Source organism: Elgaria multicarinata, chromosome 7, assembly GCF_023053635.1.
Source record: "Elgaria multicarinata webbii isolate HBS135686 ecotype San Diego chromosome 7, rElgMul1.1.pri, whole genome shotgun sequence".
NCBI lineage: Eukaryota > Metazoa > Chordata > Lepidosauria > Squamata > Anguidae > Elgaria > Elgaria multicarinata.
This window is the reverse complement of record NC_086177.1, coordinates 35,338,731-35,357,537: the sequence shown is the minus strand read 5'-3', so window position 1 is coordinate 35,357,537 and position 18,807 is coordinate 35,338,731. Positions and strand designations below refer to the sequence as shown.

Sequence of the window (18,807 nt, the reverse complement as noted above, 5' to 3'; positions counted from 1 at the left end):
GTTTTTTAAGAAACGGTACCTGCCAATTCAGGGATTTCATCATCACTCAATGTGTTGGTAAATCCTCTTTTTGACATACAATGCAAAAAGAAGAAGAAACAAAACCCTAGATGTATTTTTAAAATTCACCTGTTCACGCGTTAAGCCCTCTCCCTTGCAGATTAGCTACATTTTGTTACCTTTCTTCTTTCTTCAGGAATATGCTATTGCAAAGCGACATTACAGAATTTCAGTTTGGGGCTGTTGCATATAATCTTTATAGCAGCTGGAAGTTTAATTAGCATAAAATCCAAATGGCCTCATTAAGCATTCCTTTCCTGTAAGCTCGGACGCATTTAAGAATCCTTTTTCACAAATGTGCCATTAAAGCAGTGGCATGGGGGTTAGTACATTCTTAAAAAGCCTTTTCAATACGCAAGGCAAAATCTGCTTCTTAACGGCAGAAAATGTGCTATGCAGCAGATTTTCAAGAGGGCAGAAAAGATGCAGCCATAGAGAAGCATAAACATCCCTTTTCATCAGAAGCCCGCATTTGTCAACCAACATACAAAAATAAACAACTGCTATGAGAGTTGACTGTGAAAAAGGGAATGAGTAGCTGAAGCAGAGTCCATTGAGGGAAATTGCGTCACATGCTTTTCTTTTTATACTTGGGGGGATTCTACACGCCGTACTGAGGCCGCTTCCATGCGGCCCCAGTGCGGCCCCAAAGCGATCGTGTAACTTGCCTGGAGAAGCGACGAGGAAGAGGCGTCCTTGCCGCCGCCACCCACCTACTTCCTCACCGGCCGGGACGGAGAGCTTGGCGGAAGAAGGCGGGGTGGAGAGCTTCTTCCACTCTCCACCCCGCCTTCTTCTGCCGAGCTCTCCGACCCGGCTGGGTCGGAGGTAGGTAGGTGGGTGGCAGCGGCGGCGGCGGCAAGGACGCCTCTTCCTCGTCGCTTCTCCAGGCAAGTTACACGATCGCTTTGGGGCCGCACTGGGGCCGCATGGAAGCGGCCTCAGTACGACGTGTGGAATCCCCCTTGTATTCTGGAAAGCACATGTGCCATCACCACCAACAGTCAGCCCTTGAACCGTCTGGATCTCTTCACCCCTCGATAAAGAGCCGTTTGCACATCATGCTGCAGTTCCAGGGTTGTTTAATCCAGGAATCTGTGAACCCTTTGCCTTCTCACACATTTCAGTGTGTGCATACGTGCGTGTTAATTGCAAATTCTTCCCATTTATGGGAAAAAAACTGCAAAATTCTGTAAATACTTATAACCCCCCCCAAAAATAAACTAAATCCTCACCAAAATATAATGCGCATAAGAACCTTTATGATATTCAGATTCTGCAAAGAACCACACGTGCTTCAGTAGATGGCCTCCTATTTATCTTTAGCAGGGACTACAGCCAACACCCTGGGCCAGACGTGAAAGCAGCGCTGTTAACAACCAGCCAATTTTGGTAGCAATCTTGACCAGCTTGCTTGCCTTTTGCCTTCAATTGTAATTTATATAAAGCATTTTATCCTGTTCTTTCGCCCCAAAGGCTCCCACAGGGGCTTACAAGTATCAATAGTAAGATAGTCCCTGCCCTCAGGCTTACACAGGGAAAAGTGGATGCAGAGGAGAAGGGGAAAAACAAAATAAGCCCAGGCACCAGTTCTTCAAGTTAACAGTTCTTTATCACAATCAGCTTGGATGGAAATTTTAGAGGTCAACTTAGCTGTATCTAGCTGAAATCAAGGGACATCTAAAGTTTGTGCCTCTACTAATAACTGGGAAAGCAAACCTAGATCTAGTTAAAACTTGTCCATGGCAGTACTGAACTACACTGTGCCTTGATAATATTTATACAAAGCTTTCCTTAAATGCACAAAGTATTCTAAATGTATAATTTCAGTAATCAAACAACATTGTATGATAAAAAAGCATTATTATCCCTATTATAATAGATGTGAGGCAGGGGCTAAGGCTGGGAGACAGTACCTTGCCTAAAATCACCCAATAAGTTCATGGCTAGTGAGATTTGAGCTGGGATACAAGCTCATGATTCCATCTCTTAAGCTATGACCAGGTTCACAATGTACCATTGGTCTGGTCCAGCTTGGCTCTTCTTTTGTAGAGGCTGACAAGACACTACAAACATTGTTTTCCCTCAGGAGAGGCCTCGCTGGCCTCTCCAGCCTTCTTCAGAACTCCCGACCATCTGCTATTCCCAAAGGTATTTTTTTTCCTTAGGGGAAGGAGCAGCAAGTGGCAGAGGGATCAAGGCGTGAGCAGAATCATGGCTGCGTCTACCTTGCTTGCCAGAATCCGAGCACAGGTGTTCACATAGTTGAGGGGTGCTCGCATTCCTTTTGAACCCCTTTGAGGTTTCAGAATGTTTGAATAGAATGCTTGAAGGATTGATTTTCAGGGCGAGGATCTGGCTGCTTACCGATCTCCGCTAGATATAAAGTGGTTTAAGGGGTATTGCTTGGTCATTATTGAAATGCAAGCCCCTCTTCTGGAAAGTCTCTACACAAGCTGGCAGAAAATAAGTTTGACAGTGGCTCTAGAATATGCATGGTATCATGCTGACATCCTTTCCCACAAATTATAAGCTATCCTTATCAGGTAAGTAGACCACCCCTGTGAAGTGATACAATCCGGTTGTTTAGATGTTTTTATAATTGCTGTCAGTGTTATCTGTCTGAGCCTAGGTTACCAAGGGCTTTCAGTGCCTCCCATTAATTAAAGTTTTAATGATTTCTGGAAAAGATCAAGTTTTAGATAGGAAATGGATTAACTTCCGTGTACCTTGCAAACCTTTCTTCATGGCGTATTTGAACTATTTTGCTGGGTACATTTCATTTCAGGTAAAATGCGACTTATTCATATGCTAGCTAGTCAGCATCACTACAGTTATTAAACCCCAACCTTAGATCCTTGATCTGATTTCTTTGCAAGAATGTATTTGGATTAGTTTGCAAGTGACCTGTAACAGATCATCACTCGGGAATTGTTCAATGACACTCCAGTCCTATAGATTTACTTGACTGAGATGGCACACAGAGCATCTTGGGTTAATTGCTTTGTCATTTTATGCTTACCAAGTGAACAGATTTTTACATTAGATCAACTGGTGAGTGTCAATGATGACTTGTTGTCATTTTCTATCCTACTATCCTTCTATTTGCTGATGTACTCTTAAATTATCTACCTGGTTCTTGGAAATTAATGGTCAGCACAAGTTCTCTGAGCCCTTTTGTCTGCCAAATATGACTTTTCAGCTACAGCTGAATGGCCATTCTTGCAATTGCACCATTTGTTAGTTTCCAGTTTTAGCCTGGCTGCTTTTACAGCATCAAAGCCATTGTCATTATTGGAAGCACAGGCTGGACACACAAAGCGACCAACAATCCATGTCTATAAATACTTTTTATTGGTGAATAAAAACAGTATATGGGGACTTAAGCAAGAATGGAATAGGAAACTAATTGTCCCATTTCGCCTAATGGCTTTGATATCTATACCTGTCGCGTCTGTCGATCTTATGCTGCATTTGATTCAGCAAAAAAAAAATTCTTTCATATTTGTTGGACACCGCAACTTCTCTTTAATAAGGGTTTGGCTAATTCGGCTAATTTCTGGCAGTACAATGCAGCTAATGCTTCTTTTAGACATATGTTTTGGCAATGTCCAATAGTTGTTTCTTTTTGGAATCAATCTTGTACTGGAGCAGTCTTTAATATTTGCTGATGTATACGTACTCTTAAATTATCTACCTGCTTCTTGGAAATTAATGGTCAGCACAAGTTCTCTGAGGTCTTCTGTCAGCCGAAAGACTCATATTACAACATTGGAAAAGCACTCACCTCCTATAATGCAATGTATTGAAGACCTTACACCGTTTTCAGCCTTTCAATTGCTGGCATATACTTATCTGCTCTGCTTTTGTGGAAGCTAATGTATAATTGCTAAAAAGTTGTGCTTTTCATACATTTCATATGCATTTCATACGTACGCATTGTTATGGTTATATACAAATCTATGTAAGTGTATTAAAAGAACTGAAATAAATAAAAAGAGAAAAAATGCTTACCAAGTGGGACAACTCCCTCTAAAAGTAATACTAGTGCATTAGGGACAAACTAATTTTGCCTAGCTCACACAGTAAAGCCATGCATGCTAGTTTTCTTTATCTCCATGAAAATCAAAATCATGGCATTCAGGGAAGGGTTGTTGCTAAACCTTTCCAACCCACCTGTGTTTTTTCCATGAACGGGGGAGGCATTAAAAAAAGAAAAAGACTCCATTGGAATTGAGTTTGTATGGTTTTATGCCCCACCCCCACCAAAGGCAGCACTTTCCTGATCCAAATCAGGGCCATGCGTGCTTGCACAAAGTTAAAGAAAATTTGCACAAATAGCTGCACCATGCATGCTAGACAGAACTAGTTTAGTCTGGCCCTTAGACAAGATTACTACCCAATGCAGAACAGGTAGGATTGTGATTTCATACAGGTGAACCCTTCACAGCCTCACTCCTGGCTCTCATCTTGATGACAACAATAGTGCTGTGTGAGGTGGCGCGAGACACACACACACACCCCGCTACCCTGACGCTTCTTCTGACCATCTACATCAGAAGGAGCACAGTTGAGGGCTTTCCAGATGCCATTGCCACTGCACCTGCCCAACCAAGCCCTCACGCGGCCGGTCCAGGGGCACCTGGGAGCATCTGCACCCCATCTTCTATGGTTAGTGGGGGGTTTAAGGAAAAATGGGCATGACGTGTGGTTTTTGTTTGTTTTTATTTTAGCTGTAAATGTGAAGGATTGCATTTACGGCTAACTGGGGGGGACAACGGGGGAAGGAATAGGGTGCTACCTCCCTGGCGTGATTTCCACACACACCCCCTACGCAGAGGCGCGGAGCCTGGCTCCAATCTAAAAAGTCGGGTTAAGTACCCGACTTTTTTAGTGCGGAGCTTTGGGGCTTTGCCCCTGGATTGCTTCAGAGTGGCAGCTGTGTAATGTAGATCATCAGTCGCCACTCCGAAGCAATCCAGGGGCAAAGTGCCAATGTAGACGAGCCCCTGCTCACCTGAGAAACACACAGAAGCAGCACATCATTCTTCTGCAACAGCATCCCATCTGTTTATTTTACTTTGAATATAACCAACTTGCATATATTTCTCATGAACCCTCTGTTCTGAGGGCATGTTAATCTTATTCTGCAAAACTAAATTTTATTACACACAAATGTACAAAAGATGAAATAAGCCACTCAAAGTTCTTTAATATGCAAACTTAGAAATCAGTGTGTCTTTTTAAAGAACAATATCGCATTGTTCACTGTGAAGCCTGGTTAGGATTTCTAGGCTTTGTCTAATATATCTATCTTCACACTGTGGATGAGATACAAAAGTAGAGTACATTATACCAGCATGAGCATCAAATATATTTGAACCTTTTGCTTGAATCCATAGGCTGTATTTATTCCCACTCTTCACGCACTCCCGCCTCCGGAATTTCAAAATGGAAAAAGCGGAGTGTATTTCCTCAGGAGACTGATGGAAATTATATTTTTCTAAAGACATTTATCAGCACACCAAAGGATTAGCCATAAATACATGCTAGCTCTCATTACAGCATCTCCTGGGGTTGCTTTTGATTTACTTTGGAAATTACAGCGCTAACCATATTGAGATTCGAGATATCAGATGCTAACTCAGTCCTGATCTCTGTTTTCATACCGAGTAAGGAGCAGCATTGCACCCTTTCTTCTACATTCAATAAGAAAACCATGTAGATTATTCTTAGTTCTTTTGTTCTATGTGTGTTTGCAAAAGTGGTGTAGGAACTGACTTTCTAAAGAGCTGCATGAGTCCCAATAGAGACTTACAGGGATGACTGATAGAGAACATGAAGGTGAGACAATCTGGGTTTTGTGTGTGTGTGTGTGTGTGTGTGTGTTTGCAGTTACATCACTTCTGAGAACAACAGCTTTTCAGTAGTGAAGTACAAATAAAGGGAGGGAGAGAGCAACAAAGCCCAAATGGAAGTGTGAAATGAAAGCCTAGTTCTAAGCAATGAACTTATATTTATTGGAGAACACAGTTGTAACCTCAGGAGCTCCTTGACTAAATGCAGAGTCTTTAGTGTTCATTTGGGACCTCCAAGTAGCATATCTGACACACTGTGAATAGAGACCAACCTATTCTTTTAGATGCTTTTGTATTTATTAACTACATTTATGTATCACCACTCTGCTAATACTCTGAAGGCAAACACAGATATACATTATTACTTTCATTTTTACTCTCAAGTAGCTGCAGGGACCCAATGTAGATTGGCACTTTGGTGTATCTGAGCGGGTGGGTAGGGGGACTTTTGTGGCCTAAGGCAAAGAACAAGATGCCCCCCCTCTCTTTCCATATACAAAAATCAAATGGACTGGCAGATAGATTTGTCTTCAAAACTGATGATGGGGCAGCATCCTCCACTGCACCTGAAGGCAGGAGGCTAACCTTGGGGGTGGCAGGGCAGGCTGCATGGCAAACAGGTGTCTCCTCCAACACTTGGCTGTTGCCCCCCAACATCTGCCACCTGAACCAACTGACTCACTCTGCCTAGTGGTAGGGCTGACGCTGATGAGCACATTAAAATCTAGCCACATATATGCATGTAAAGCCGTGTGTGTGTGTGTGTGGTTGGTTTCTGATGGAGAGCATTTCACCCGAAACACATTGGGAACTAGAAATGTTACAATAAATTCCAGTATACCCATAGGAGTTTGTTGCTATTTTCAACACTTTAGGGCATAGCCACATGGGAGCTTACTGTGCTATGAGTCTGACACTTTAGCACTGAACTGGAACTGCAGGAAGAAGTGCCTGAACAACAACAACAAAAACCAGGTTACAATGTGGCACAGGGGTTTTGCATGCCAACACTGCTTCATTCCTACTGGGTACACATAAGTTGAATGAGGTGGTAGAATTCTGGAGGTATACCAGTCTAGTTTTCATTTCCTTACTTTTGAATGCTCTCCTACATTAAGAAAAACAAAACAAAAAAACCTGCCAGTATATAGTAAACTACATGGACAATATTATTTTTATATAGTACAATCAGTGTACATATCACTTTACAGAATATAAGTAAACAAAACAGGTTTTACACTGAAGAGTTACAATCTACGTTTTGACAGAGGGAGATGGAAATGCAGAACAAGCAGGAGAGTTTATTAACCTCCTTGCCCTCTAATCTGGTTCCATAAAGAGTACGCAGACACTCGCTAAAACCTCAGTAGAACTACTACCACCACTCCATCTATTCCCAGCTGGTAGGGCCCCTTTGAAATCTGGTAGTAATGACAAACTGCAGACTTTCCTATCGTGTCCAGGAACACTTTCTCTTTCCTACCACCCCCTTATCCTATCTTTATCCTATCCTTCCCTACAACACTAGTCTGAAGAAGAACTCTGGGGAACTCAAAAGATTGCTCACTAATTTGAGACATCGGCAGTATATCCCTGAAGACTGGTTGCTGGGAAGCAAGAGCTGGAGAGCATGATTATGTTGCCTTTATGCCCTGCTTGTGGGCTTTCCGAAAGCAGCGGGTTGGTCACTGTTGCAAATAGGATGCAAGAATAGATGGATCTTTGATCTGATCCAACAGGGCTCTTCTTAGGACATTTTAGTTGGACCTAACAAAAGTATTACTCTACTATTACTTTTGGATTTCCTCCCCTAATGAATCACTATAGCTATCTGAAATTTCTGTATGTGAATGAGCTCTCCATCTCTCATGCAAATAAATATTGCAGGGGAAGATCCAATTAACGCCTTTGGAGCAATTTCTGGGACACTTGAGGCAGAGTTAGCTTAACTAACATAAGAAGAATCCTACTGCGTCAGACCTAAGGCCTATCCTGTCCAGCATTCCGATTCCGCAGGAGCCAACCAGATGCCTTTGGGAAGCCTCAAGCAGGACAGGACAGTTTTAACCCCCTTTAAAAATGGATGTTAGCCATACTAGGCTCATTCCATTTTACAAATCAGGCCAATGTAGGCCTAGTCCATCCCTGGGAGAAAATAGAAGGCGGGGAGGAAGACCGAAGCAAATGTAAACTGGAGAAGAATAGCTATGCTGACTGCCTGGCATGGGTTCTTTAAACCAGGGGAGGGCAATTTGCAGCCCTCAGCCTAATCTCAAAAGCTCTCTACAAAGCTCTCTCTGGCAAGATCGGTCTGTTCCTTCTCTGGAAGCCTGCTGGGCAAAAAGGAAGAGGGAAAGGAGAGGGGGAAGGAGAAAAGGGGGTGGCAGGAAAAAAAGAAGAGAAGCGACCCACCACTTTTGCCTATGGCCCTGCCCACTGCTAGTTTTAGCCCCACCTACCACCAATCTGCAGCCCCCAACAGATTACCCATAAGGAAATGCAGCTCTCGACGACGACAACAGCAACAACAACAAAAAGGTGCTTCCCTGCTTCAGAGCCCTCCCTCCTTTTTGTAGGCGCAACTGCCATCAACATTCTTTAAGCTCACAGGTTCCTAACAAGCAGTTTGGGATTTGTTTAAAATGTCATTTTCTTTTTATTCACAAGCTTATATACTTCTGTGTACTTAGGGCATCCTCCAAAGGTGAAGAAGTTATGACTTTATTTTTGGGTGGCGCCATTTTGCTTCCAAACTGATCTGCACCCAGTTACCCAAGTTCGCTATTAAAAGGAATGATTGGCTCTGAGACACCTGTGCACAGTCCATCTACTGTGTGGTCCAACTGCAGCATCAGTGTGGCACAGGGATCAAGTGACTTGTGGGAATTGATGATACCAAAGATCCACAAAAGAATCCACTGTGTGGACATGTCCTTACAGTCCTTGATTGCCTTATCCTAGCAGTCAAAACCTGCTTTCCTCCTCTACTCGTAAAAGCAAAACATCATCCATCACCAAGAGAAAGCTATCGTTACCTGCTGATGTGTGCTTGAACTTCTCACTCTTCTTCTTCCTCCATTTCCATGGCTTGAAAAGTCTTCCTAGAGTAGCAAACTTGCTTCTCCTCCTGATCGGAGGGGTGTGCGTCCCTGGAACCAGCGAGTCCGAGCGCATTGCAGCCAGTCTCTCCACTTCTTCAGCTGTGTTTTCCACAAAGAAAGAGGAGGAGGAAAGGGGGGGATAAAGAATGTCAGTAAAGTAAAATGGACAACATTTTCCCCTTGCCAAAGAGAAAAGCTTTATTTTTAAGCCAAGTTCACATTCTGCTGACAAAGGTTAAGTAATAATAGTAACACTTGCCCTTTTGTATAACACCTTGCAAACAAGTTCACTGATAATCTGGGAAGGTGATCCCACACTTCCGAAAGATATTTTCTCCTCAGGATTATGTAAGCAATTCCTTTACAGGCTGTCTTTAAATAAAACGGGGAAGGCTAAAAGAAAGAATTAAAACAACAACAGAAGAATAAAACAGGAAAGAAAAGGGAGTGTTGCTGCAGAAGCAGGCCCCAGCCTTAAACATTTAAGCAACTGCTGAAAAAGATCATAAATCAAGCAATTTGGGGGGGGGGGGAGAGAGGCAGGGAGAGAAAGCTACCAGCTCTGTAACTTGCCTTCAACCCGGCTAAGCTACTCAACAGCAGAACAGGCCTTTTCTCACCTCTAAGTACACACTAACTGGCCCCACAAATCCCCTATGATTAAGTCAGGCTTGCAGGCCTGAAAGCATAACTCCCAGTCAGGCTTCATCTGTCAACACCTCTCATTTTGCAACTTTAACCCACTGGAGCTGCCACAATGAAAAGGAAACATTAACCTCACAGTCCAGTAAATATCCCTAGGATTGAGCTGCACTGGTTTACTGCCAAACATATAGAGAAATACTTCCCCAACCTAATGTCCTCCCGATGTTTTGGACTATAAGTCCGAGGATTCCTGACTATTAGCCATGCTGGCTGGGGCTGATAGAAGATGAAGTCCAGCCAACCTAGAGGGAGCCAGTTTGGAGAAGGTGTATGGTGTGTGGTATGTCGTATGCACTATGCACGATTCCTCTTCAAGGAGCATCCCTTCATTTACAGCAGGAGTGGGCAACTTGAGGGCCTTCAAATGTTATGGCCTACAACTCCCATCATCCATCACCACTGATGGGAATTGTGGCTCTCTAGAAGTTTCAGCCTACAAGTTTTCCTCCTCACCATGAATCACAATAGCATTATATGAACAATAATCCTGAACTACCTTAGGGTTGTTCTGAGGTTTCTGCAATAACATATCTGAAGCAATTTGAACACTAGACTATTTAGAAGCATGATATAAATGTCAAAAATCATTACTACTACTTTGTAGGCATATGTTCTGGCGTAAATAAAATCAACTACTTCTGTCACTCTCATTGTGGAAGGAAGACAAAAGGGGAAAATATATGGGATGTTTTATTTCACGGTAGTTGAATTCACTTTGAATCCCTTTCTACTTAGAGCAGGGTTGATTTGATTTAAATCAATTTAATTTAAATCATGATTTAAATCACGATTTAAATAACTACTCAGAAAGACTCGATTTAATCATGTGACTCTACCCCCCAAAAAGTGCACTTTTCCTCACTATATTTTACACAACTCAGAGTTACCAAAGACTCATTCTTGCTGGTATAATCTTAATATTTACAACCAGATGAAGGTTTCATTTTTAGAGTAGCAACTTTTCAGATAAGTTTTACAGTTGTATCAAAAAAATACTGATTTGGTTATACTATTAGAAACACATCACAGATAGATAATTATGAAATTATTGCAAGGTAAATTATCTCCAGTTTAATAGGTTAATCATTCATATTTGGACAACTTTTCTGCTGTACTTTACTGGAAGGAGAAAAATAATCTTACAGAAACCTCTGGAAGAGCATGACATTGTGAATGGATTAATGGAATTCATTTACCAAAAAAATCTAAACAGCCTCATCCTACATAATTAAAAACGAATCCCTATTTCATGATGAATAACCTTTGGACAATAATGTATCTTAAACAGAAAACTATCTTTAGATAGATTTTTCCTCAAAAAGCATTTTATTAAAAAACTCCAATTTAAATAAAAAAAGAATCCAATTTAAATTAAAAAATCTGATTTTTTTTTAAAAAAACCATTGTTTTTTAAAAACAATGTGTTTGCACCTGACTTAAAGTAGCCAGGTGCAAACGAGGACAGGGCATCTCTGCCTTTAATAGCTGTGCAGAATAGCCCTTCTGCACACTATTAAAGGTGCCAGAACTCTGTCCTCTTTTGCATCTGGCCACCCTCTTCTTCTTCCTTTCTTTTCCCTCCAAAATTAGAGTGCCACAAATAAACTGTTGAATTTAATTGAACCAACACTGAAGCATAAAACCTCAAGCATGTAAATTGCAGGAAAATATGGCTCATAGACTTAAAATAGGTTTGCAAGTTCTTCAAGCTAACATGCAAGTGTTACAGAATCCACAAAAGCCATAATCGTTGCCTTTTTTCCTGTCCTCCCATGCATAAAACTTATTTTCCCCCACTTCAATTTTCTTTAACTTGCCTTGAAATCTTAAGGTCTCAATTTTTATATCATTCCTATTTGTTTGGGACAAAGCATGGCACATCTGTTTTTCATTACAGCAGCTGGCTGTTATAACTAAAGGCTAAATAGGAAGAAAACTTGTAGTTGGGATTTTGTTCAGCCGCACTTGGCTGAAGACACACAAAAACAGAAGAAACAAAGCTCTATTCAACTGTTTGGGGGTATTAGGAAATGTTTGGTGCAAAGATATTTGTGATATAAGATAAGTGATAGGGCCACTTAACCTGATGTAGCTTTTTTACATGAAAGCACATAGCACAGCTGACTTGCCTAGAGAAACGTTTGTTCAGGCAGAGAGCATTCTGGGGTGTAATGTTATAAGCGTACATTTAGGCTTGCTGAACCAACTCTCTCAAAATGGTTGGGTTGTGCTGAGAAGACCGATGAGGTGGCAAATTCTCCCCAAACTCCTCAGAATATTTTCCATTCAATTTTTCTGTCCTCAACAACATTTTAGACCCATTTGCTTTTTCTACAGCTGCATTCCCCAACTTGGTGCCTTCCAGATGTTTTGGACTATGACTTACAGCATGCCTGACCTTTGGCAATGCTAGCTAAGGCTGATGGGAATTGAAGTCCAAACTATCTGGAGGGCATTAGGTTGGGAAAGGCTGCTCTACAGGAACAAGGGTTGGTTCCAGATTTAGTATAGTTAGAGTAGACCCATTGAAATCAGTAAGACTTAGTCATGGCTAACTGACGTTCATTTGATTTCGATAGATTTAATCTGAGAATAACCAAATCTGGAACTAACCCTATGAAATTAAGGGAAGTCTAATTTTATTAAAAGAACAAGCACCCTGGGTTACTACACTTTAAACAACCATGCCTCATAGTTGGTGTCTTTTTGCTGCTGTATTGCATAAAAACAACTATTGGGGAAATATGGGCTAATGCCTGGATTGAACTGCTTTACTGGGCTGGAAACTCTGCAGAGAAAAATCATATTTCTTAGCCAGCTGGGAATAGTATTGTGAGGTTGCTATTCAGCCTGACTTCTATAATAAAACCCGTCACTGACAAACATTAAAGCAGCAAGTGCACCATATCCACACCACCACCTGCTACCACTTGCTTGTGCTCAATTCCTCAATGAGTTGCAATTACAGCTGCAAAAACACACGTTGTGTCACAGTGGCTAAGCGTATTCCTCTCCTCTCAGTTTTCAAGAAGGTTATGATAATTGTTTGGATGCTGCTGAGGCAATACTGAGCTCTAGTAGAGTGGATGTGTTTTATAAAATCCTTCTGAATGATCCATATTGTGGACACGATGTAGCACAAACAGGTAACACTTAAGATGTTTTAATTCAAGAAAAAAAGCTGATTCTCTGCTTAAGCAGAGATATGCCAAATAACATATTCAAGGAGTCCTGCTGAACAAAGCCCTCCCAAGGTGGCATCCAACAACAAAACATACAAAACTGATAACAACCCCCCCCCCAAAAAAAAACCATAATAAAACAGCAATAAAAACCAACAACAAAAACAGCAGCAGCTACAACAATCATATCAGGAGAGGGACAAAATAAAATATTTTCAAGGCCTTCTTAAAAGCGATGCAGCATGGCGGACCTCCAATGGCAACTTATTCCAGAGGTGTGGGGCCACTGTATATAAGGCTCTCTTATATATGTGCTTCTTTTAAATTTTGTTTTAACTGTTTTATTCTGTTTTTATTTTTATTTTATCTTGTACACCGCTCTGAAATTTTTCAATGGGGAGCGGTATATAAATATTGTAAATAAATAAATAAATAATAAATAAACAAACTTAACTGCTCTTACAGGTGAGTAATTAAGGTATCCATTGGTTGCCAGAGAAACTTCCTTGAATTGGTGCTGTTCTCGTCCTGACTGCGCATACGCAGTCAGGACAAGAACAGCACCAATTCAAGGAAGTTTCTCTGCAAACCGACAGATACCTTAATTAAACAAAGCAGTATCCAGCATCCAATTAAAGAGAAACAATTTCCTACCCTGTAAGTGCTCAGTCCCCTACGGATTCCAAAGTGAAACCTCCTATTAGGTCCTATTTTTGCTATCAGTTTCATTGTGAGAATGAAACTGATAGTTTCTTTTTTTGCTGCTTACAGGTGAGTAAACATGCAAAAGCTTGCAATATATCATTTCTACAGTGCTTCCCGTCTAGGGTACAATGGACTTCATGATTCTTTACATCAATCTAAGGTGGCCACTCACGTATGGCCAAATAATAATAATAATAATAATAATAATAATAATAATCAAAAATCAAACTAATTCTATTGTTTTCCCAGCTTCCCTTTCACTGAAACCTATGGTCTTGCTTGATGCACACCCTCTTCTCGGAAATCATGCTATGGAAAAAAGAAGGGTCGTCCTTCATTTCCCCAAATTAAATATAATCCTGAGTACAAGCTACGCCAATACAAATTAAAATGCTTTCAAATAACAACATTTACCCCCCTGAATTTAACATTTCCATCCTACTTCTCAGTTAATTGCTTGATGACAATAAGTGAGTAGGAAGATCTAAATGTTCAAATGCAGAATATAGAGTCAATAAAATGTACAACACCATACATAAAACTGTAAAAGAAGAAAAAGAAAAACATAGTCTTCAAGCAGGTGCTACAAAAAAGATTGACATTTTGTACTACTAGTATAAGAGGCAATGGGTTTTTAGCTTATCATAGGCCTCCTTACTATAAGATCAGGATATTAATAAGCGATTGTCTATAGGGCTTCAATGGTATTAATTTTTTAGCTTTGTAGCATAAAGGTGCTATTAATTGTTAATTGCAGACATGATCCAAATTTAAGCACTTGTTTCAGTGGGACAGATAAGGGACATGTTTTATCCAAAGCTTTTAGCACTCTTGTTAAAATGGTAAGACTAATAAAACTTTGCTGTCAGGCAGTTCTCCATGATAATCAAAGACTCTATGGACTGTTCTAAATCAAGGACACAAGAGATGTTTGTAGACCACTCACTTTCAACAAATTACATTGATGCAGTAGATGAAAACGGCTGTGATAATAAATGTATGCTCTTCTCAGGGCCCTTCCGCTTTAATAGCTCAGACTTTCTCTGAAAAACTAAGAACCATTTTGTGTCACATTGACCTACTTTCTAGATGTGGCAAAACAGACACCGTCAATGACATTTGCAGAAATGGAAGGGATGCTTGAGTGGGCTTCAGATTTGATATCAATCTTTTACAGTATAGCATGCAAACTTCATTTTAGAAATCAAATCTGCATCAATGAATAGCACAGTATAACAAAGTTGTCTTGCAGATTAGGAAAGATGTATTAAAAAGAAACAAGTAATTGGAGCTGGATGGAATTTGCCTAACAGTTCAAATGTGCATTTTTAATGTGTTAACCAAAAATAAAAAATAGCCAACATAGCTCAGATTTTTTAAAAAGTCATCAAAGGAGCATCCAGGAAATTACATCTCTCAACGTAACTTTTATCCCAGGTAAACTGGTAGAAAGCATGATTAGGAGTCTACAGTTTAAATACTAATGAACAGGCCTTGCTGAGAAAGAATCAGCATGGGTTTCCAAAATGATGTCCCACCTTATCAACTTCTTAGAATTCTTTGAGGTTATGAAAACAGTAGTTAGAGATGACCTTATAGTGGTTATATGTAGACTTGCAAAAACTTTTTAACAAAGTTGCTCAGAAAAGAAAAAAGAGTTGTCATGGGATAAGTGGTACTGTTTAACATTCACAAATGCTCTGAAATGAGGGATCAGGAGTAAAGCAGCAGATGGCACCGAACTATTCAAGATGGTGGAATCCCAACCAATTAAGAACTTCCAAATAGATTTTTCCCAATTGTGTTAGTGATGGCAGATGAAATTCACTACAAATCTAAAAGGCCAGACCCTGTGAACAAAATCAAATCCCCGCTTATAATGGGTAGTTGTGATTACCCAAGAAAGGTAACATGGATGTAGAATGGAAAACTTGATGAAAACACGAGTTCACTATGCTGTGGCAATAAAAAAAAGAAAGAAAATTAAATGTTAGGAATGGTTAGTAAGGAGGGTGATATTAAAACAGCAGGAATCATAATGCCATAATATCAGTCTTTGAATGCTGTGAGGCATTCTGATTGCCTCTGCTGCAAAAAAGATACAATGGAGCTGAAAAAATATTTTAGTTTAGGAAAAATAGATTACCACTGAGAGGCAAGATATAGGTTTAAAACCTATGACAATATGATTTTCCAAACAACTTACATGTCTCTGAATAGAATTTGATCTCCTGTACAGTTTTTCTTATTATGAGATTCCTCTGGGGGAAAGTTTTAAGACTTCATGATAGAGGAAATTGGCCAGCATTCATGCCACTGTTTACTATGATTCCAGTGGAATTTTATGGTATTCCCAACTGAATACTTGCATGACATCTATTCTTGCAAACTCTATGATGATATCAGCAATCTTTGGCAACACATCCTTCTCTATTGCTCCGCAGAATGATGGAATAGACCATTGTATGAAAGGCAAATACTATGAATTTGCCTCTAAGTGCATTGGAGGCAGAATTTGTGGGATATACCCATGGGAATGTTTGTGGAGACAAATTCAGACATTAAAAAAGATCAGCGTTATGGCAAAATAAGCCATCAGACTCCAGATCTTCTACAGGATATAATTATTACATGAGTTTTAATGTGAACTGTGAGGCTAGAGGGGAATGTATATCCTTGATGGATTATACAGTCAGGACAATAGTGGAATTAGAGACAAAATACATGTGTTAAAGGACTGTTACTGGCAGGACCTATGTTTTATTCTGCCTCTTCACATTTTATTAGAGTAAGGTGTTTGCCAATCCCTGTTTCAAGTTTCATTCATGTGCTAGACTGTGTGGTCTCAATGATTTCAAAGTCCCTACAGTAATTGCAGAGTTTTCTAGAAGCATAAAACTACTTTCATTCACATAAAAAAAAAGTTTAGATTTGTATACTACTACAGCTGAAATTATAGCTTGGAAAAAATGTTTTAGACTTTCAGGAGACATTTCGCTCTGATCATGTCACTAACGTCAGTAAACATTTATTTTAGCCTGAAGTCACCATTATTTGTGACCATCAATCCCTGACATCAAATTTGATTTCAGGGAGGTTTACAAAATAAACACTTCCCCTTTCATCTTGTGTGTTCTAACTATCTAAACCATAACTGTACATTGATAGTATGTTACTTTTAGAATATACAAATATAAGAGGAGCCATGCTGGATCAGACCAAGGGTCCATCAAGTCCAGCATTCTGTTCACACAGTGGCCAACCAGCTTTTGACCAGTGATCCACAAGCAGGACATGAACGCAACAGCAGCTTCCCGTCCAGGTTCCCTAGCAACTGGTATACATAGGCATAATGCCTCTGACACTGGAGCCTTTGATAGACTTATCATCTCATACCTGTAGGGGTTAAATGAACTGAAAGATAGCCAATGGAACATAGGAAACTGCATAATACTGAGACAGAGTATTAATCCATCCCGCTCAGTATTATCTACATCAGGGATAGGGAACTTCTAGCCTGCGAGGTTCCCAACCAGCTTGCAGAGGCTTAGGATTTCTTCCCAAGACCCACCCACTCCCCTCCTCAAGCTCACACCCCCTGGAGGCTTGCAGGGAGAGGAACTCCTCTGTTATATCCAATCAGTAAGATTGGGGGCGCCACTTGTCCTCCCATTTGGGAAGGCGAGTAACACATGAAGGGGGCATAGCTCAGTGTGATAGAACACATGCTTTGCATCCAGAAGGTCCCAGGTTCGATCCCCGGCTTCTCTGGTTAGGGCGAGGAAAAGAATCCCACCTGAAACCCTGGAAAACTGTTACAGTTAGTGTCGGCAATACTGGGCTTGATGGACCTATGGTCTGATTCCTATGTTCCTATGCTTCACCTGCCCATATCCTTCCCAAAGCCCACACAGAAGCGGAGTCAGGGAGTCAGGGATGGCTGACATCAGGGGGTGTTGCTCTGTAGCGTTTCAGATCTTGTGGGTTTCTTCACCCATTAGACAAATGCCCATCTGATATTATTTTATTGATTATTTAGATATTTATTTTACTGATTATACCTTATTTGTTATTTTAATTATTTATGTATTGAATATTGCTTTTAGGGTTTGGCTATGCATTTTGTAATTTTTAATGGTTGTAATCCACTTTGTGAAGGGCTTCACCTTGAAGAATGGGTTCTATAGATAATAACTTAGTTATTACATGTACAGCCTGCACCTTTCTTCCATGTTGAGCTCCAGGCAAAATACACAAGGCTCCCAGGCAGTCTCCTACCCAGGTTCTGACCAGACATATGTTATTACATCATGTGCCTTCTGCATCATGTGCCCTGAGACCTATTTTCTATGCCTCAAGTTGCGTACTTCACCAGAACAAAACATTGTTTTTTGTTTTAGCTCACCAAAACAAATCATTCACTCTGGTGAGTGTCTTTGCAGATATATAATAGCATAGCCCAAGGTTCCCTAACGTTTTGGGGACAGTTGACACATTTGGAATTCTGAGAGTGTTGTGGGCGCGTGACAGCAGATCAGACACATATCAAGAAAAAATAAAATGGAGATGACCCAGAGAAAAAGACCAATAAGAGCAAATGACATTCTAATAGTGCAATCCTATGTGTATCTGCTCTGAAGTAATTTCTATTAATAGCAATGGTACTTACCCTGAGGTTAATGTGGATAATATTGCAGCCTTCAGAGTAAACTGAAAGCAACTGTAAACAAATAATTGTTTCAGTACTAAGTGCAATGACAAATCACTCCTTGAAATGATTTCTTAATATTTTTTCAGAGTGACAGCGCAAGTACTTGAAATGAATTTTATTGCAACACAGTATTTCTTTTCGGAGATGGCTTATGGTTTTACTCACTGAATTATTGCGCACTTAGAGCTATTGTGCCTTGCGTGGCAATTTTGTCTTCCTGAGATCAAAAAGAATGAGCTCTAGTTTGTCAATTTGAATCCAAACAGCTGTAGCTGCTCAAGTGATATTATTCCTAACAAAATTGCTACCCAACAACAAGTTGAACCCAGTTTCGTGATCATTTCCATAACACATGGACCTATAGACATCTTACAGGAGAAAAGAATAACATGTGTGGACGGCATTGTGTGCCTCAGTGGTGCGCAGGATGAATTCAAATGCAGTGTCAAAGAGCCAGTTTCCAATTTAGAGCATGGCCAGCCACT

The 18,807-nt window shown here is 40.4% G+C and overlaps 1 protein-coding gene across 5 annotated transcripts in view; it reads right to left on the bottom strand.

The window, feature by feature from the left end:
• PHACTR1 (phosphatase and actin regulator 1) overlaps nt 1-18,807 on the bottom strand; it is a 288,343-nt gene that overhangs the window by 92,876 nt on the left and 176,660 nt on the right. For all 5 annotated transcript variants that reach the window (XM_063130398.1, XM_063130401.1, XM_063130400.1 and 2 more), the window contains one exon: nt 8,954-9,118. In XM_063130398.1, the coding sequence (XP_062986468.1) occupies nt 8,954-9,118 (165 nt within the window). The remainder of the gene's footprint in view (nt 1-8,953; nt 9,119-18,807) is intronic.